The 21162-nt window shown below is 36.4% G+C and overlaps 2 protein-coding genes across 2 annotated transcripts; one reads left to right on the top strand and one right to left on the bottom strand.

Moving 5' to 3' along the window:
* The first annotated feature begins 3986 nt into the window (after positions 1-3986).
* LOC119072764 lies at positions 3987-4757 on the top strand. The gene is made up of 3 exons (XM_037178059.1): positions 3987-4158; positions 4239-4439; positions 4575-4757. The coding sequence occupies exons 1-3, from the start codon at positions 4092-4094 to the stop codon at positions 4718-4720; spliced, it is 414 nt and encodes a 137-aa protein (XP_037033954.1). The 5' UTR covers positions 3987-4091; the 3' UTR covers positions 4721-4757.
* Positions 4758-13996: 9239 nt separating this feature from the next.
* Positions 13997-21008, bottom strand: LOC119072748. The gene is made up of 12 exons (XM_037178035.1): positions 20871-21008; positions 20699-20803; positions 20541-20631; positions 20381-20468; positions 20182-20281; positions 19825-19911; positions 19490-19599; positions 18191-18346; positions 16446-16527; positions 16252-16371; positions 16141-16169; positions 13997-14749 (listed from the first exon to the last, which is right to left on the bottom strand). Exons 1-12 carry the CDS (start codon positions 20946-20948, stop codon positions 14089-14091), a joined length of 1707 nt encoding a protein of 568 aa, XP_037033930.1. The 5' UTR covers positions 20949-21008; the 3' UTR covers positions 13997-14088.
* Between the last annotated feature and the right edge of the window lie 154 nt (positions 21009-21162).

The following is a 21162-nucleotide window of genomic DNA, read 5'->3' as shown; positions in this document are numbered from 1 at the left end:
TTTTACAATGTTCTCTTTGATTCATTTAATTCCATGTATTTAAAAAAAATCTTCAAAAATTAGTTGAGATAATTCATCTTATATTGCCTGCAAAAATTTATTACACTTTTTAATCAAAGTGTGCTAATTTGATAACAGGCATTTTGCTGGCGTAAGATGTGGTTGTAAAGGGAGTAAAAAACTACCTACTTGATAAATGACAAACAACTTGATAGTCAACTACCAAATTTGATAGTCAACTATCAAGTTGTTAGTCAACTATCAAGTTGTTAGTCAACTATCAAGTTGTTAGTCAACTATCAAATTTGTTAGTCAACTATCAAATGTGATAGTCAACTATCAAATGTGATAGTCAACTATCAAATGTGATAGTCAACTATCAAGTTGTTAGTCAACTATCAAGTTGTTAGTCAACTATCAAGTTGTTAGTCAACTATCAAATTTGTTAGTCAACTATCAAATGTGATAGTCAACTATCAAGTTGTTAGCAAGAGATGTTCTCACATTAGAAGATGGGCATCGAATGATGAAATTATTCTTCCTACTAGTTTCATGCACGTCGAAAACAAACTTATATGATTTACCCACACTACCAAACAAAATCAAATTTCATCAAAGTAATCTTTTTTAATTGAGGCTATGATCAACAGAATAAAATCCCGTTTTTCCAGGATAGCTTCCAGATCCTTAGTCCTACATAGCCCATCTTCGAACTTAGCCTCGGGATTTTAATTCCACACATTTAAAAAAAAGAATCATCCCAATTGGTTAAAAATTACTCAAGTTATCGTGCCCTCAACGATTTTTTGTTACCCACATTTAACGTTTTTCATAGCATTTCATACATTTTCAATCACAGTGAACCTTTTTGTTACCCACATTTTTCGGTATTTTCTGGTATAAGACCCTGACTTTCAGTCAAGGGAATAACAGTTTCCCAGAGTTACGTTTAAAACGTTTCACGCCAAGGGTTGCGAAAGTTCATTTTCCCTCCTGCATCTTTCACCCCGCACTCTCTCCACGCGGAATGAAAATGTCATTATTTTTATCTCATTGATGTATAGCGTTCAACCAAAGTGCTGGCCATTATTGACATTGTTTCACAGATTTTTGGGGAGTCTTCAACCAGTAAAAATCCCATAAAATTCGAAAACCTAAAACTCGTAACTGTCAGATGTGGCAATGTCAAAGACTGCCAAACGTAAATTTTCGACAAATACGGGGAATCTCGCAATTGTGGCCAGTCAAACAGCATAATTATTCCATTTATGTTAAACAATTCTAGGATTAAAGAGTAAACTCCAGGTACTGTTATCCTAAATTTCCTAAAATTCCTAAAATGTGGGAAAATTCAAGAAAATGTGTTCCCAAAAAATGTCCATTTCAATTTAAAATTTCTGCCAAGAAATTCAGTTTCAAAAAAGAAATATTTCTTCTGACGAGTTGCTCGCAGTGCCAGACTGTCCCTATGGGAGTTCGGGCGATTCCCGAAGGGCCTTTTATTTTTTGTATGGCAAAATGACGACGAAGGGCTTTTTGAAAAATTTCTCGAAGGGCTTTTTTGAGCCAGTCCTGCACTGGTTGCTCGAATGATTTGCTTTAGTGTCAAACAATTACAATCGCAGTTTGACAGTCAAAAAGCGAAAATTTTTAAATCTCATTCATCGTTCAAATTGCTAAATTGTCATGCTTGTGAACACTCCTCATTGCATCTGGTCAAAAGGACTTATCATCATATATTTTAATCTAAAGCAACATAATCCCATTGGCTAGGCAAATTATATTTAAATTTCCCCCGGCATCACTCGCTTTCCACATTATTTGGCCAAATGCATAATCATCTGAAAATCCGTGCATTTTAATTCAATTTCAACGAAATGTCTGTTCAAAGATTATATAAATAGTTTCGCAAAGGGACAAAAAAAAATTCCGCAATTCCGCAAGCCATTTTCATCATAAAAAGGTAACATTTTCTTCAATTCACTTGGATTTGTGCCAAAAATTTCGGTGCATATAATGTAACATTAGAGCACACCTACATTCTATATCCAACAATCATACAGTTGAGAATGGAAAGGAAAATCTTTACCTTTATGCGGTTACCAAGTTTCTTCGAATTTTATATGTTCGTGGATTTTGAATAAACCACTTAATTATCGGAATGCGACATAATATACACTTGGCATAAGGGGACTCAGCGTTAAAGTACCCAAATAGGTTCACTTAGACTGATAAATTCTGGAAAATTGCCTGAAGCAGTTTGGTTTCCACCTTTCAAACTTCTGATATTTTGCTAAAAATTTTGATTTCGATTGTCACGTTTCATCTAATTCTCTTATCACATTAACATTATATTATACCGCCTCCCCACAACATCAAATTGGTTAATTTTGACCTTCTCTTGAATTCCACTAAACTTTTATGGTAACAAAGTTCCAAACAAAACATTTTTATATTTTATTTCGATGCCGAACGTTATTCAAAGCATTTTTGCATTGTATCATGCATCGAAAATTTGCACAATTAATTTTCAATTCAGTATCGTGAAATATTAGGTAACGTCAGATTTTTCGTCCATAAATGCCGAACCATAACGCTAACCCTAAATCCTGACCATAAAGGCAAATGTCAAACAATAAAGGCAAATGAAAAAATAATTAAATTTCGACTAGACGGATTCTGATCAAACAAAACGCCAGTGTGTAGCGCGTGATCTCAGGACTCCGGAAAACTAATTAGTTTTTGAAATTCGATTCACCGGAGCGTGAGCTAGGTCTCTTGGAGTGAGCTCTTATCTGGCTACTCGGCCGTACAGTGAACGTGGAGTATTTTGTCAATATCTCGAGTAAACTTTGACCGAATTTCAAATTTTTTTTTTGTTTGAAACGTACTAACGAATGTAAAGCAGCCGTACTACTTTCCACCTCCTAACAAAATGGCCGTCGGCCGCCATTTTGGATTTTTGTAAAATCAATATAAATCGGTGAAAATGATACTTACTTAATTTTAGGTCAATTCGAAATTTGTGTTACATTTGAAAGGAACGTCGTACGGGGCTTCGTAATTGCGCTATGCGCAATTTTTAAGACGTACACATTTCATAAGAATTTTACTTTACCGACGTTTACGGGCGCAGTAGGCTTACGGTAAGAGTAGGGCGACGGACGAACTAGGGTCACGTACGCAATAGATGTACGGGTTTGTACGGGGCTCAGTCGCAGCAAACGCTCCGACTGTTCTGACGGCTCGTTTAAAAATATTTTCCCTCGATACCCATCAATAACCACTCCAGTTTCACTCTCTTCATCGCAAGAAGTAAAATTGACTGCACCATTTTTGTCTTGAAATTATTAACCGAATTTTGTTAGATCGTCAAGAGATATGTGCGGCTTTTATTAATAGATTGTGGATTTGAGTGATATTTCATAGAACTAACGCTGATTGACGCTGTCGGCAACTCGGTCTTCTGTCACTTCATTGCACCAAAATTTTCATGAACAATTGGCAAATGACTCGTTTTTTCAAATTTATCCGAGTCGCCGACGGTGTCATCACCGATATTTGCGGTAGTGTCGATAACAAATCCCACAATTTATTATTCGAGGCACTTCAAGCAAAAGTGCTTCGAGTGACAGCTGTCAAATAGAGTACTATTTTGTATGAAAATTTTTTCCAGATTTTTTTACAGTGCCAAAATTTGTTCGAGACACTGTTCCATTTCAGTGCTCTATTTGGAGTACCACTCATGCTTGAAGTGCGTTGTTCGAGGTCAAACAATTAGTACTGCAATCAAACTGAGATAATGATTGTTTTCGCTTTCCTCTGTAATCAGGCCATGTAACACTGTCAATGCCAAGCATCAAATCGACCCGATCGATTAATCGTTATCGATTGAATGTTATTTTGAAGTTCGATTTGTTTTTTTTTTTCCGGTTGCATCTATTGATAATGCAACAACATGATAGTTCAAACGATGATTGAATGAAGCCCGTAGATCAGTTAAACATTCGATTTGAAGTTATCATCAACTTTCAGAAAGAGTAACAATTAAAATTTTCTTAAAGTTAGTCGAGGAAAAGTTTAGTTCAATTATGCTTTTAAAACTGTTTATTCTGTCAATTGCAATTATAATTTGTTCATCCGACTTCTCAGACTCAGGTAGTTTTCAACAGCCTTATTAAATTTGTCTCGTGTAAAGTTTGTGCGAGAATTCCTACTCATTTTACCACTGTTCGTAGAAACGTCACTGAAATGCTGGAGATGTTCATCCAATATATCGAGTGCCAATTTCTGTGACGATCCATTCAATCCTAACGTACTAAGTAACCTAGAAAAACGATGGATCTACGTCCAATGTCCCCATCCACCGAATTATTTGAATCGAAACGGACAAGCGTACAACTTTATTCCTGTCTGCAAGAAGGCTACTTTACGGAACGGTAAGCGTATGATGCATTACAAAAGTTAAAATGATCGTCCGATTGTAGTAAATTTTGTGTCTAGTACTTCAAAAATTAAGAAACAAAATTGAAGAGTCAAACGGATGTGATTCATTGTTAATATTTTCAATCTAGTCGATGGCACCAGAGTGATTGCACGGTCATGTCATTGGGTGAACAACGAAACTCCAAAAGGCGAATGTTTACGCACTGTAACAGAATCGAATGTCGTAACAGAATCGTGTGAAACTTGCAGAACTGATGGCTGTAATGGTTTTTAACATTTTTTGATTAAATAAAAAAAACAAAGGAAATCAATTAACATTGAGTGGGAGTGGAAGGGTTTCATTAAATTAATGAAATGTTGCCAGTTATTTCGAAAAATTCATTCATTTCAAATCAACTCAGCAACTTGGTAGGACCTACACACATTTTCATAGGGACCTTCAGAGTTTCATTTTCAGTGTGTCAAAGAAAAATCTTCAAATGCATGTACTTCCGGGGAAAATAGGGTCTTATTGGATTTTACCATCTGCACGTTGTAGTTTTCAACCGAAAAAATACTGAAAACTCACACTTTTCTTACAGAAATTTCTCGATGTAGTCGAACCATACAAGGTCGTGTGAGGTGTCTTTAGAAAGGTAATTTTATGTTACTTCAGTCCAAGTAGGGTCTTATTGGACCTTCGAAGCATCTACGACGAAATATTAAAAGTTGAAATGTTTAAGTGCTGATATTTCATTCTAGATGCTTTTAAGCCCCCAATACCCTTCTTACTCTGAAACAACATAAAATTACCTTTCTAATGACACTCTACACGACCAGACCATGTACGTTTCGTGTACCTCGAGAAATTTCTGTGAGAAAATAGTAAGTTTTCAGTCTTTTTCGGTTGATAACTTCAACTGAATTTTAAACCCAATAAAACCATATTTGCCCCGGAAGTACAGGCAATTATCTTTCGAATGACACCCCACACGACCTTGTAAGCGTCCGATTTCGGTCGGCTGTTTTTCAAAAGAATCCCTCTAAGTACAGAAGGCGCACGGAATTACACCAATACCTGCATCCCAACAAAAATCTCTTCGAGAAAAGTGTGACGCAGTCTTTGAAGTACATTTTCTAAAATGAATGATATCGCTAGAGTTGACGCTTTCAGCTTCGTTACGCAAAAATTAAATTTTACACCCAATTTTAGTTCAAACAAGCTGGCTTAGTTTTTCTCATCATCTGCCAAATAATTTTTACCAAAAAAAAAAATTTGACTGGAAACAACCAAAATTTTACCAAAAAAATCTGCGTCGCATGCGGCAGATAAATTTTCTTGCTGATCTGTTCCTGAACATTTGCCACTTTGCGACGCAGATTTTTTTGGTCAAATTTTGGTTGTTGCCAGTCAAATTTTTTTTGGTAAAAATTATTTGGCAGATGATGATGAAGACTGCGTCACACTTTTCTCGAAGAGATTTTTGTTGGGATATCAGTCGTTTTAGAACACTGCTTTTTATAACAGTTTATAACAGAAATTCGGTAATTTGGCAAAATTTTAAAATTTGACGAAAATCGAAAATTTAACGAAAATCGAAAATTTGACGAAAATCGAAAATTTAACGAAAATCGAAAATTTGACGAAATTCGAAAATTTGTCGAAAATCGAAAATTTGTCGAAAATCGAAAATTTGACGAAAATCGAAAATTTGACGAAAATCGAAAATCAAGAAATATCTCCAAAACACCAATTGACCCACCCATTTCCAACTTTCGACATTTTTCACAAATGCCCTTCTTTTCTACTAGTAATACTCTGAGACTTTGCCGAAGAAAGTAACTCACTATCTTTCATAACCCAAAAAAATATTAGTCCTTTCATCCTACGCTCGAGTAGCACAAAATTTGGTCACTCTAATCACTCTAGCTCAAACGAATCTGACCCGATTTTTTTAATTATTTTTTTGTTCGAATCGTGTTACGAATACCTTTCATTTGATGGGTCGCACGCCTCTGTAGGTTTCAATACAGCTAAGCTACAGCCGAAAACGCGTTCCCGACCCTCGAAAACCAAACTCAGAAACCACTTCGAGGCCAATAAAACAAAATTCTGGTTTTTCCTGGGGTAATGGCGTATCACATTTTCATTTTTATGCCCACCCTGAGGTTCCTGCAAAATTTCATGGAGATTGGCTGACTAGTTTCCGAGATCGACCGTCGATAGATAGACAGATAGACAGATAGATAGATAGATAGAAACATACAGAGTAAGTTGAAAGATTTTGATTGTTTGGGAAAAGTCAATTTGGTGTATTTTCTATGAAAAGTGCCAATTTCAAAACGATGTATCTCCGGCAATTTTAAAGCTACATAGTCGAGTGATAGCTCGTTTTGCTCGTATTTGAAATGCGAATAAGATAGAATAGGATTTGTGGTGATACAGGCCAAAGGAAAGAAACTTAAATTCTTGCCTATATATAGTTGCCGCGTCTCAAAAAATTTTCTTCGTTCTTTTTTTGGAAGTTAGACTGCGTCAAGTCCTCCGCTAACGCTCCGGACATGAATATAAGTGAAAGTTTGCAAGGGGCTTTTTTTAGGAAATCGAACAAACTAATCGACTGCTGATTTTTTGAAACTTTTGAAAGTGGTATAAAAAGTGCACCAGGAGTTGCTCGGTTTCGGTGTTTTTCTATTAGAACTTACTGAATCACGTATCCTTCAACCAAATAGTAATCCTAAAGTTTGAAATTTTACAATCCTAACCTCAATCTTGCGTTTTTGTGATAAGTTGAAGAAAATAGGCCCTGGCGGTTAACAAAAGGTTAACAAATTTGTTTTTCTTTCAAAAGTTTAGACAGCTCAAATTTCATAAGAAGGCGACTGGCGAATTTTTAGTTCATTTCGACCATCTGAATGAAATTAAAAAAACTTTTAACTTTTCTTCAACTTTGTGTCATTTAGCCATATAGGTGGATAAACATCATTCAACAATGTTGTGGCTATGTTCAAATTGAAACTCATCCAATTTAACCAGACACAAGTTTTACAAACTATAAGTACATCACTACGTTCCGACAGGTTCTCTCCTTCCTTCTACGGGATATAACAAACATTCATGGGAATTACGTTGAGGTTTGCGGTGTAACAAACACATACCTAAGTTCTAAATTAATGGGTGAGCAGATGTGGACACTTAGCTTTTTTTTTCATTTCACATAATCCTCCGTGTATAAAATACGGATATTGTATGCAATGTATAACAAACGGTTGGCCATGTGTTCCGCGCACAAATTTTGTGGAATGGAATGTGAATATTTCACAAAAGTCTGAATTATAATAAAAATGATGGAAGGAGAAGGACGAAAAACCAAAGTTTTAATTAAATATTTCGAATAGAACCATTTAGGAATTATGCGGCTTCATTAAATCTGGATGTTTTAAGTTATCTTTTCCGAGAATTTCAATTGATGAAGTTGTTGTAATTGAAATTTACGTCTTCGCAATGACTAGCGTAAAATTGTACACGAAAGGAAAGCAATTTTTGTAAGAATTTATTTAAGGAATAATTACATACATGAGTTGTTTCAAACATCATAGACCATGTAACCGTTCAAAATTTTAGCTAGTAAGCGAAGCGGTAGCGTGAAATTGCCATTGGTGTTTTTTTTTCATTTGTCATAATTGCCATCATTTTGTTGAAACTTATGAAATGGGAAATGGAATCGTAATAAATGAGGTGGATGGTGGTAATCAAAGTTCAACCCAATGTGATATTTGATTGAGAGCAGAAGGACTTTCATGTCGAGTGCTTAATGAAAATTAATGATAACAGAACAAACTGTCAACGGGCTCTTCGTCTAACTGACTGAATAAGACATTACTAACGAACTGGACATATAACACACAGTTCATCAGATATTTGGTGCTAATTATACCTACGCCTTGAGTTAGACTAAGGTATTATGTACACAGAATTCATCGTATAAATGGGTCACGTCATATATGCCATTATCCTGTGTATAATTCGTTGGGGGAACCAAACACTCCAACTATCCAAAATATGAAGCTTTTGCGTGTGATAATACGTGTATCTCAGTTCGGATACCGGTATCCTAACGTTTTGTAAAAGGAAAATCCACACTTTCTTTGACGGGATACCCGAGGGGTAATCACTGATTTACTAGCTCAGTAAATCACGGTAAATCACGGTAAATCACAGTAAATCAAGTAAATCAAAAATGAAGTTTCTACTAAATTTGAATCTATTTACTTCAATTTGTATTAGTTCATGAAATTTATCCTATATGTTTACGGCCACGATACTTCGAAATGTAATCCAGTGACAATTAAAAAAATTTCAAATTTTTTTGTGATTTACCGTGATTTACTTGATTTACTGATTTACTAGTGATTACCCCCTTGGGGATACCGGTATCCTTGATACATAATACGTGTGTCTCAGTTGGGATACCGGTATCCTAACGTTTTGTAAAAGGAAAATCCACACTTTCTATGTCGGGATACCGGTATCATTGATACAAAATACATGTATCTCAGTTGAGATACCGGTATCCTAACGTTTTGTAAAAGGAAAATCCACACTTTCTATGTCGGGATACCGGTATCCTTGATACAAAATACGTGTGTCTCAGTTGGGATACCGGTATCCTAACGTTTTGTAAAAGGAAAATCCACACTTTCTATGTCGGGATACCGGTATCCTTGATACATAATACGTGTGTCTCAGTTGGGATACCGGTATCCTAACGTTTTGTAAAAGGAAAATCCACACGTTCTATGTCGGGATACCGGTATCCTTGATACATAATACGTGTATCTCAGTTGGAATGCCGGTATCCTAACGTTTTGTAAAAGGTAAATCCACACTTTCTAAGGATACCGGTATCCCTGATACAAAGCTCTAGGGTGTTAGAATAAAATTCGCATCTCCAAAATTTATGTGCCTGATACTCAACTGAATCTACCGCCAATTTATCGCCAGGTACTCGTAAAAATTATCTAAATCAAGTTAGCCATTGAAAAATGTATGGACGCGAAATTCCACTATAATATGTGTAATCTCGCGCGGCGCGAAATTACTCGTTACCGACAAAATCTCATGCGAAATTGTCTCAAACTGAATTTTGACCACGGCATTCTTAGTATAAGGCTAGTACGTTACCACTAAGACAACCCAACCCGTCCATAAAACTCCAGTTAAAGCTTCAGTTCTACTAGGCGTTGTGGTAGCTACACTCAGCAACTTGCAACAACACCAAAAATGTTACTGAAATGTGTGATTATCTCTTGATTGACTGTCAAATAGAGCCTATGAAATTGTTTTTTTACAGTGTTTTATAGTTGTGTGACACACTGTCAAGTTTCATTACCCTATTTAGAGTACCACTAATGCTTGAAGTGTGTTGCTTTTACTCATTTCACTCGTTCAAAGTTGTTGGATGTCGTGCGAGGACACGGTTTTTGACTTCTCTGACTAACTCCTCACTATCCGCACTGCTCTAATACCTAATATAATATGCAGCAGGGTCTACTTTTTGGAAACTAATTTCTTGAATTTCTTGAAATTTCTCGAATTTCTTGAAATTTCTCGAATTTCTTAAAATTTCTCGAATTCGAGAAATTCGAGAAGCTTCAAGAAACTCGAGAAATTAGTTTCTTGAAATTTCTTGAATTTCTCGAAGTTTCCCGAATTTCTTGAATTTTCTGGAATTTCTTGAAATTTCTTGAATTCGAGAAATTCAAGAAACTTTGAGAAATGCAAGAAATATTTCTCGAAATTTCTCGAAGTTTCTTGAATTTCTCAAAGTTTCTTGAATTTCTCGATTTTCTCTAAAAGTTTCTAAAAAGTAGGCCCTGATATGCAGGGTTCGAATAGAAGTGTTGTTTTATCTATTGAAATTCCAATACCGGCACCTGTTTCACATAATTTGCGACTTTAGCTATAGACATAGACTGAATGTCCGATGCGCCCTCAGGTAGCCTAACAGTTCGATCCTGTTCATATACGAGCGACTATTTTAATGATAGTAATAGGCATTTCAATGAAAGATAAAAATGCAAATTTTGAACATTTTATGCTCCTCCAAAGTCAATGTGCTTTACGTCGCCTAATAAACCAATTAAAACTTAGTCCGCGTTGATGCATAACCGTTCTATCAAGAGCATCAGTGAGTTACCCACAGTTACTTGCACATCAACTTTTCAAATGTGAATTGCGTGCAAACAAAGCATCTTTGAATTATCATCCATAACAGTCCTCTATTTTCGTATCATCATTAGCAAGATATAAATCAACCCTCGATTTCATTCTATTTTCAGTGTAATAATCACGTAGCGTTGGAGGTGAATAACATTTTTGTGATAGAAATTTCATTTAAAAATAAAAATAAAATAAAATTGGCCACCGTCCGCGACGGAAACGTGACATTCCACTTTGTAACCCATTCTCCACATTCTATTGCCCTTAATTAAAAAGAATGTGTACCTTTCAAGCAAACTCTTCCGACTCTATCGCTTATTATTAATTATGATGGAAGGAAGTGTAGGTAGAATCGTGCTTACACATCGTCGATGAAATACATACACTTGAAATAATAAGCAGTGGAGTTTTGAATGATCTATTTAATTTTCTGGGAACTGTGGTTATATGGTCGATTCGTTGATAAACAGTGATTTTTAAGTGTTTCCTAAAGGTAGATGCTAGTCGCCCGTACGGCCGACTGACACTATTTCTTTGAAAAACATTATACTTAAATAAAGTTGAATTAAGCGAAATGATATATGTATCGCCACCGTTTACAAACATGATCGTCACCACAGCCAAAAAGTACGTGCCCAGAAGATATAGGAAGGAATTCAAATGAATGAGTTTGATTTTACTATATTTTTCGATCAAAGAGAAGTAACAGGCACACATAGCTTAAGAGAAATTTTAATAGGAAGGAATACATTCCGTGCTGGTGCTGGTGTGAAGAGAGCCACCGTCTGTACTGCTGCACAATGAGGTTAAGGAAAATTAAAGTCCCGGAGCAGCTAAGGAGCTTCTAAAATAATTGGATGAAACGAGGAAGAAAAAGTTGACTCAAACAGTTGAAAGCATGGACATGCAGATCGAGCAGAATAGCATGAGCTTTGATTCGAAAAAAAAAACGAAAATGAAACCGAATAGAATCGCACGACAGAGATTTCCTGAGCCGGATAACCAAAAAAATCGTGATTTCCGAAAAAAGACTCCAAAGAGTAGCGAAATCTCCAGATGTTTCTCCACGACGAGGCTCTAAATATCATGAAAAACGGACGAGCTAGTGGATCCGATTCGATCCACCCAGAATTTCTGAAGAATTCTGGACCCAGATGCAGAACATAGCTTGTAGGCTTCTTCACGATCATAATCAAGACGAACATCCCACCACGAGCGTTCAAAATAACAAAAGTAAGGGCACTTCTAAAACCGAACAAGAACGAAGAAAAACCAGAAACGCTAAAATTAATGGAACGTGTCCTGTACAACCGAATGGAAATTGAAAAAATCCTACTAGATGACCAAGGTGGTTTCCGTACCGGACATAGATATGATGACCAGGTCCTTTCGCTCACCAATTACATCGAAACTGCACACGCTAATTTCGCAAGTTTTTGTACGCCGATGACAAAGCATATGCGTTCCACCACAAAAAAATTCCAAGAATTGAACAAAACATTGAACGAAGACATGGTAAATTACGTTTAATACTGCCGGAAGTGGAGATTAATTCCAAACGCATCGAAAACCGTCGCATCGGCCTTTCACCTGAACAACCGCGCAGACTCCTTAGAGCTAAGAATCTGGTTCAACGTCTCGTGTCTAAAACATGAATTCAATCCAGCCTATTTGGGAGTCACGCTCGACCGTTCTCTAACTTTGAAACAAGAAGAAAATCAGCACAAGAAAAAACTTGCTGAACAAATTAACCGGCACCACTTGGGGTGTATCCGCATCGTGCCAACAAACAATGAATACGATGAATACTGCTGCTCCTCGTGGATAAACAGCGCACACACACAAAAAGTAGACACACAACTCAATGAAGCCATTGAATCGTAACTGGTACGGTCGGATCCAAACCTCTGCCATGGCTCTACGCTCTCTGTGATAAAGTACCACCAGAAGTAAGAAGGCAATATGCTTTTCTAGAGAATACCAAAAAGTCCTGTCGATTCCCAACATACCTCTCGGCTGTAATTCCGGAAACCGTCTATCGCCACAGCAACGCAAGTACACGAACACATCTTCGACACCAAAGATTCATGGAAAGTGACATGGGAAGACTCTGGTATGCAAATAGTATTTTTCGTCTTCGCCTCGTTAGGACAAGCTTAAGACGTGTCCTGAAAAAATTCTGCTTTCGTCACAAGTCACGAACTACGTTTTCTGTGCCGTAAGGATCATAATGAGACGAAAAACAAAATAAAAACATTGCAACAATTTGAGCTTTTCTGAGCAATCACTTTTCGATCGTAGGTGCAGTGACAAAATACGTCGAATTATGATTCTAAGGCCCAGAAACTCACACTGGTGCAATTTAAGCAGAATTCGTACGGGCGAATAGTCGTAGTATTATAAGAGTACTATTCGTCCGTACGGGCGAATAGTGTCAGTATTATAAGAATGCTATTCGACCGTACGGGCGAATAGTCACTACGTTTCCTAAAATAGTATTTGAAAACAGACATTTGACTGTAAACTGCAAGAGTGTATTGTTGCGAGGGAATAGTACATTCCAAAGTATTTTGGCCAGTGGGAAGTTTATAACCCGAGCCGAAGACAAGGGCTACAATCCCACGTGCTAAAAAGTTTACAATTTCGATGGAAATTTTGGACATAAACAGAAAACTTCTTCGAAGAAACCCCTAGCGTAGCAAAACACAGCAGTAAAAATGCAGTCAACACTCGAGCAACAAGCAAAAAAAAAATCTCAAGATTCACTTACAATTTTTCCCCAAACTTGAACGCCTCCATGTACTTTCGAACACGCAACAATAAATTCTCAGCCAAATTCTTTTAGACAGGATGGGAATACATCGTAAAAACAAACGTTATTGACGAAGCACGATTTCGTTTGGTCACATCCAACTCTAATCGCATCCAAACGATTGTCTCAGTTAGTAAAACATTGTAGCACAAAATGCGTACGGAGAAACGTAATTCCATTCGGTTACATCCAAAGCCAATTGTATGCAAACGATTATCTTGTATGCCGATTTCTTTGTTAATCTGTTACACATGGCAAGCATTTGACCAACAATACCATCGAATCTATTACTTCCATCGATCAAAGTATTTTTAATTTGTTGATTTCAAATCTTGTACTTCAATTTTTTAACATGCATTTTACTGTATAAATGACCATATTACCCAAAGCTTGTCATTGTTTTTGTCGTCAATATCGATAACAGATGAATAGCCATACGTGACAGGTCAACTTGATGCGGCCATAAATATTGAAATGTCGAAGCAATGCTGAAAACGGCATCCAGAAATCTTCAGAAAGAAAGACTTTGATCTTGCTTTTGTATTTATTTGAATAATTTTTAGTTTTTCTTGAAATTGACAAATTACTGATTTTGATTTCGTTAAGACGAATCAACACCTTTTCAAAGTTAAGTTGAATCGCTATTTATCTTATTTATTTCTGATGTATGTCCATTGTCCAATAGATCAGAGGTCACGAAGCTAATTACCATGACATAAAAGATCCAAGATATCAAAAATTTATAACCAAACAGCGTACACAATATATGTTTGACATTGCTCGTCGTAGATGTTGGTGCTGCTTTTTTCTGAGAACCCTTCTCCATTTCGTTTTCCCAATTGTTCTGAGCACTTTCATTGTTGTTATCAAGTGGGTCGATGTTGTTGGAGGGTTCGGTAGACTCTACACATTTACTACTAATGGCCGATTCTGCACATTTTACCAAATTTATATAGAAAAATATAATGTTGTAATGTTCAGCCGTTCCGGGTTCATAGATGTAAAGTTTTGTCAAAAATTCCCTTAAAATTGAACACATTGCACAAAGCGTCCAGACACACGTACATTGTAGTAGCATTTCAATGAACATTTGAATCCAGAATAAATGGGCTGGTGCTTCAAGAAATGTCATTACTGCCAGAATGACATTGAACGTCATCACGAAAGTGTACAGTACGTAGAAATAAAATAGTGGGAGGTAATCCTTTTCAATTATATCCGGTAAAATTTGAATTCTTTCTTTTTGTTGATCAGAAAGAGCTTCTTCTCGGCAATTTTTTATATAAGAACTGAAAGAAATGGTTTTTCATTAAATAATGGTTGATAAGAGGCTATAGAGGTCTTTGGAAAACAGAATATATTGGCATGCGTGTCACAAGGCTCATCGCACGGCTGCGTAAAATAAACTAGGCAGGAACGGTTCATTTTTGAAAGTTCAAATAAGAAAGAAGTAATCGGCTATTTACATAGCCTCTGCAGTAATCTACTATTTCACAGTCACAAACAGTGATGTAAAGTGCACCTGGCATGTAATATATATTACACACTTGTCACGAAGAAGTCGAGGCTTGCCGAGACTGATAGTGACAAGTTTGTACTCTATTTTATCACATAAGCGAAAACGAGACAACAACATAGACCTGAAGTGTAATTTTTGAACGAAACTTCTAGTTAAGTAATTTTGACATCCAAACACCGCGCGTATGTGATAATAGTAGATTACGTTGGATGCTGCGAAAGTAATTCATTACACAAGGACACAATTTTGTGATACGAGCAAACTCACGAGTAAGTTTTTGAGCAACAAGCTTCGGTAACTGTTTTCAAGGCAAGTGTAGAGTTTGCATATCCGAGCCGAAGGCGAGGTATGCAACTACACTTGTCGAGAAAACAGTTACCGAAGCTTGTTGCTCAAAAACACGAGTGAGTTTGCGAGTTCTACAAAAATGTGTCCGAGAGCAATGAATTACGTCGCAGCATCCAACGTATTCTGGTTTATTGCCTGCTCATGCGAAAATTGACTAATACACGGCTGTTCTGCAGAAATTGTACTGAAGAAATCGGCTCACACGCTACACGTCTCCTAAAAAATTGATCCCGAAAACAGCACTCGTGTTACATTAGTATTGTCGCAACAGTGGTTACAATTGCGTTGGTTACCATTGCGTAAAAGTGTGCTGTAACCAGATTGCTTGCGCAATAAGTTTTTCTCAAATAACTGTGTTCATCGATCAATATTTTTACCAAACATTTTTTATTTTACCGACACTTCTTATATTCGATCGATCGATTCATTCAACAAAAAAGATAAAATGAAAGCAAGGCAAATTTTACTTGAAAGAACTGTCAACTTGAAATAAACCCCAAATATCCCTAGTGTAATGGATCACTTTCGCAGATAAACAGGCGTGTAATAGTCAATTTTCGCATGGGGCAGGCAATAAAAGGTATTACAACTTTAGTCGGATAAGTTAGTCAGAATTGCACAAGTTTGAATGTGTGCGTGAAATGATTTCATACGAGTATATATATACATATACAAGCGCAGCCATTTAAAAAAGTGCATAGTTACTAATGACTCACTTATCGGACTTATGAATATTAGATCCCTCGTCAAATCATCCTGCCTGGTTTATTTTACGTAAATCTTAAAAAAAAGAACAATCGAAATAAAACTTACGTCATAGCTTCTATGACGACAAAGAATTCCTGTAATATAGAAAATCAAGAATTTTTCAGGTTAGGTTTTTCTTTCGGTTAATTAATGAAATGAATATAATGAATACATTACCATGAAATTAAATATAAAAAAGATAGAAAAGAGCGCTCTTATCTGTGCGAATAAATCCGTGTTGTCCCAACTTCGCAAAATAACAAAGGCCATCATCAAGTAAACGAATAAGTGAAATACCTTTTGGTAGTTAAATTTCTTTCAATACTTTATGCTGTTCAATTAAAAAAAGAGTTTGCACTAACGCATTTTACCTTGTCTATTCGATAGAAGTTCAGTTGATCTCTACTTTCCCAGATAACATAGCCAATTCTATACAGCAATATTATACCCAAACTGAAAAGATTTTTAATAAAATTGTTGTATTGCTTGGTCAGTAATTCAACATTGACAAAGTGTTGTTTTGCTTTGACTTGACCAAAAATTGTTGAAAAAAATTCTTTTATTCAACGAAGGGCGAACGAAACGTGTTACCGTTTACGATTCGAGACGAAACGTTTTACCGTTTACAATCATAATGCGGACGAACAACAGGACAAAACAATGCTGATTTCGGCGTGTCACGCCATCATCAGTGCACCTATGTCTTGCGATGACTATGTGCATATCAGCACGACACAAACTGAAGTGAGCGAGCAATCACTTCAATAGTACGAGCATTATATACACTTTTTCGTCATTTGTTAAAACTCTTTGTTTTGTTTTTTGTGCTATATCTCTCACATACAGCTTTTGTGGATCTCTCACATCCGACAATTTGTTTTTCGGCAATTTTAGTGACAATAAATAAATTGTTACTAAAACCGCGCAGAGTATGGCAGCCGTGGCGCCACCCACAGCTGCGATGCCAAACTTCAAAAAGCATCGATACAATTTTTAATAAAATTGTTGTATTGCTTGGTCAGTAATTCAACATTGATAGCAATACAACACTTTGTCAATGTTGAATTACTGACCAAGCAATACAACAATTTTATTAAAAATTGTATCGATGCTTTTTGAAGTTTGGCATCGCAGCTGTGGGTGGCGCCACGGCTGCCATACTCTGCGCGGTTTTAGTAACAATTTATTTATTGTCACTAAAATTGCCGAAAAACAAATTGTCGGATGTGAGAGATCCACAAAAGCTGTATGTGAGAGATATAGCACAAAAAACAAAACAAAGAGTTTTAACAAATGACGAAAAAGTGTATATAATGCTCGTACTATTGAAGTGATTGCTCGCTCACTTCAGTTTGTGTCGTGCTGATATGCACATAGTCATCGCAAGACATAGGTGCACTGATGATGGCGTGACACGCCGAAATCAGCATTGTTTTGTCCTGTTGTTCGTCCGCATTATGATTGTAAACGGTAAAACGTTTCGTCACGAATCGTAAACGGTAACACGTTTCGTTCGCCCTTCGTTGAATAAAAGAAATTTTTTCAACAATTTTTGGTCAAGTCAAAGCAAAACAACACTTTGTCAATGAAAATATTTTTTTTTGTCAGGCATAAATTTCGGAATTTTTCTTGCGTTTTATGCATCTGTTGTGGACGGTTTATTTTAGGCATTTTTGCTCAATTCGGTCGGGTTACAACTCGCGAAATTGCCTAAAATATACCGTCCACAACAGATACGTAAATAACTGGTAGCCGTTAATAAACGACGCGAAATCATTTAAATGAATTGATCGTTGTATGTTGTGTAAATGTAAATTTGACTTAACCTGCCACAGACGGCAAGCATATTAACAGTTTTAATATCTGATCTATTACTTCATTTGATCGAAGATTTTCATAGATTGATTTCAGAAATCTTTTACTTCATTTGTTTTGAACACGATTTTTGCTATATAAGACCTCATTTGGCAGAGTTTGTCATTTATTATTGCTGTCGTTGTCGATAACAGATGAAAGCCGTCTGTAACAGCTTAATTTGATATCGTCACATGCTGATAGAAGGTTGTCGGGCTTAATTTTTCAACGCGTTGTCAATAAGAAGTTCGTAGTATCTTACCAGAAAAAGAGAATGCCGTTGGGAGATTTGGCCACCTCCATACTAACTGGATAAACAGTCCCCAGTCTGAGGGGATAAACCAGAGCCAATAAAAGTATTTCATGTAATCGGATGTTACGTATGGAATCGTAGTTACGTCTAGTTATTATCGAAAATCTGAAATAAAGGTTCATGTTGAGTAAATGATGCGTTAAGATTACGATTTGTAAACTTTGCAGACGCACTTCCTCGTCTAATAGATTTTTTTAGAAAAATATGCAAAATTACTAGATTTTTAGTACCAATACTGAAAGCAACGCACTAGAAGCAAAACTGATCATAGTATGGTCAACTGCAGAAAGTACTCCATTTTACGTGAAAATGTTTTACAGTTGTGTGACACACTGCCAAGTTTCAGTACCACATTTAGAGTACCACTCATGCTTGAGGTGCGTTGCTGAAAGTCATGGATCTTACGGATGATAAACAATCAAAAATGTTTGTCACAAATTGTTCAATATGATTGAAATTGCATGAATGCATGACCAAAAACCTTAAAAAACCTCAAAGACGTTTGAAATGGCAGACTCGTCATACAAATGAATGAATGAACTAAGCCAATACCCTCGCTAGCAAACAAATTTCGTTTTGACGCAGTCAGAGTAACACCTTATTTTGACAAATTTGACATTGGATTTTTCGTGATGGAGTTGCCGTGCCGCGTTTCTTTTAAAGCAATGTCAACGTGCACAAATTTTAAACTTTATTTAATTTTTGCGCACCAAAATAACGGAGCAAAACACTAAAAAGCCTTACTTGCTCCAAGTTTTGTTTGCCTTCGCAATCGGTTTCGTACAGTCACTGACTGTCATTCAGAGTCAGTGAAATTTCATCATGAATTTACTTCAGCTGTTTTCAACTGATGCACACATGTAGATTGCAACATAGTCAAACAAACATAGACAAATACAAAGAAATAAGATGTGAATTTGACACAGAGAGCTGAGAGTTTGAATGCTAGAAAGAGTATTGGTTATACAATGCAAATGCTGTGTAAAAGCGAATTTATTATGTCAACGTCTTGATCGATCCCAATGAACGTCAACACAAGGTATGGTCAAATGTCAAACTTTGTATGTAGCGGAGGACATAGCGAGTTCATATATAAACAAACTCACCTCTCATGAGACGTGAGTTTGTTCATATGAAATCGCTATGTCCTCCGGTTTGAATGGACAGAGTCTGTCCGACAGACCATACCTGGTTTGTATATTCATTGATCGATCCGCCGTCTTATGTAAGGAGTAAAACATTACTAACACATCAGTCCAACGCAATACGAAAACCATTAGAAGTATAACTAGGATCTTGTAACACACTTTTAGGCTGCCATGGAATAATTCGAAATAATTTCTGTGCGATGGTATAACCTGAAAAAACACGTCAAAAATCAACTCCTTGGATCAACGCACTCCAAGAACCGGCAAAAGAACAGAATTTGAATAAGGAGTCTCCGCGACGCAGTAGTCCAAAAGTAGTCTCAGACTGTTCGGATATTCCACACAAAATAACAGGTCAATGACAGTTAATAAAATCTGTTCCTTTGTCTGTTCTTGGAGGGCGTTGCTTGGATCAGTAAGAAACTCGGTCCTCACATAAGGTTTCGTTTCCACTGCTACGTTGGAATGCAGGTAAATTTTATACATTCCCTCCATCTCCTCCGAACGGACAGTCACAGAAAACTGGAATATTAAATTAAATTGTTATGTGCGGAACGATGAACAATTAACCTGTCACAGACGGCATGCATATTAACAGTTTTCTATCTGATCTAGTACTTCATTTGATCGAAGATTTTCAGAGATTGATTTCAGAAATCTTTTACTTCATTTGTTTTGAACATACTTTTTGCTATATCAGACCTCATTAGTGAGAGCTTGTCGTTTATTATTGCTGTCGTTGTCGATAACAGATGACAGCCGTCTGTAATAGGTTAAACTGTTAATATTTACCATGACAAAGTAATTTGTACTTCTATCAGCATTCGGCTTTCTGGATTTATTTACGACTATATTCAATGGAATCATAAATGGCGACGGGACAGCTTCTAGACTGTAACGAATTGTTAAAAAGAACACAACATCATAGCTAAGCACTGCTTCTGAAGCAGCGCTGTGACAACATCCAAAATAATGTACATGCTTCTCTTACGTGTTTTCCGCAAAATTAAATTTAAATGCCGATGTCGAAGGGCTTAATATCAAACCCTGACTGCTGTTCGAGGCGCTTAAGTCCAGAACTATATCAAACACAACATTAATAAAGAGAACAACTCCATATCAATACTTTGTAAACGAAACAACTGGTTCACCTGGAATTTCCTCGAAAAAAGATGGAAAAACATGAATGACAGAGGGTTGAACGTCGCAGTCCATTGTTTTCACTAGCATAACACTCATCATCTGAATATATAGAGTCAAATTATTAAAATGTAATGTCCATTCCGCTTCCAATATTAGCGTCATGTACCATTAGTGGCGGATATGATCTTTCAGTGATGGTGATGTCCATAATTACAAAGGTCGTTTCGCTAACAGAGAGTAGCTGTTTTGTGATCATTTTCGCATCAGCAGACTTTATGTAAATTGTAAAACGTTGAACTTGACCTTTAAGCGATAAGATCATTTATTAAGTGACTTACCGCCGTTCCATCCGTCAGCCCATCAGCAATTACAAAATTACAGCAACCAAAAGCAATTATTAAGATTTTTAGAAACATTTTAGTGGAATAATGATTTCTTTGTCAGGATGGCACGTAACACGATGACGATGGCGTTTGTACCTGATAGTTGATTTCTTCTATTTTTTGGATGTGTTAAATGCATACATTTAATGCGTTTTGTCAAATGCATCTACTGCGTATGTGTATGTGTTAGTGTTATATATACTTAATAGTTGCAGTGCTAAATAGCCATTTTAGGGTGGAGTAGTTT

The sequence above is a fragment of the Bradysia coprophila genome, assembly GCF_014529535.1.
Source record: "Bradysia coprophila strain Holo2 chromosome IV unlocalized genomic scaffold, BU_Bcop_v1 contig_84, whole genome shotgun sequence".
Classification (NCBI taxonomy): domain Eukaryota; kingdom Metazoa; phylum Arthropoda; class Insecta; order Diptera; family Sciaridae; genus Bradysia; species Bradysia coprophila.
This window is presented reverse-complemented; position numbering and strand designations above follow the sequence as displayed.

Bases quoted from the DNA above. Each gene is read 5' to 3' on its own strand.
- LOC119072748 (XM_037178035.1), bottom strand. From the start codon at position 20,948: ATGTTTCTAAAAATCTTAATAATTGCTTTTGGTTGCTGTAATTTTGTA. The intron at 19,600-19,824 runs GTGAGGACCGAG...GTGTTTTTTCAG, and splicing joins CAGTGGAAACGAAACCTTAT to GTTATACCATCGCACAGAAA. The intron at 16,170-16,251 runs GTAATGTATTCA...TCTATATTACAG, and splicing joins TTTTTATATTTAATTTCATG to GAATTCTTTGTCGTCATAGA.
- LOC119072764 (XM_037178059.1), top strand. From the start codon at position 4,092: ATGCTTTTAAAACTGTTTATTCTGTCAATTGCAATTATAATTTGTTCA. The intron at 4,159-4,238 runs GTAGTTTTCAAC...CACTGTTCGTAG, and splicing joins ATCCGACTTCTCAGACTCAG to AAACGTCACTGAAATGCTGG. The intron at 4,440-4,574 runs GTAAGCGTATGA...TTTTCAATCTAG, and splicing joins GAAGGCTACTTTACGGAACG to TCGATGGCACCAGAGTGATT.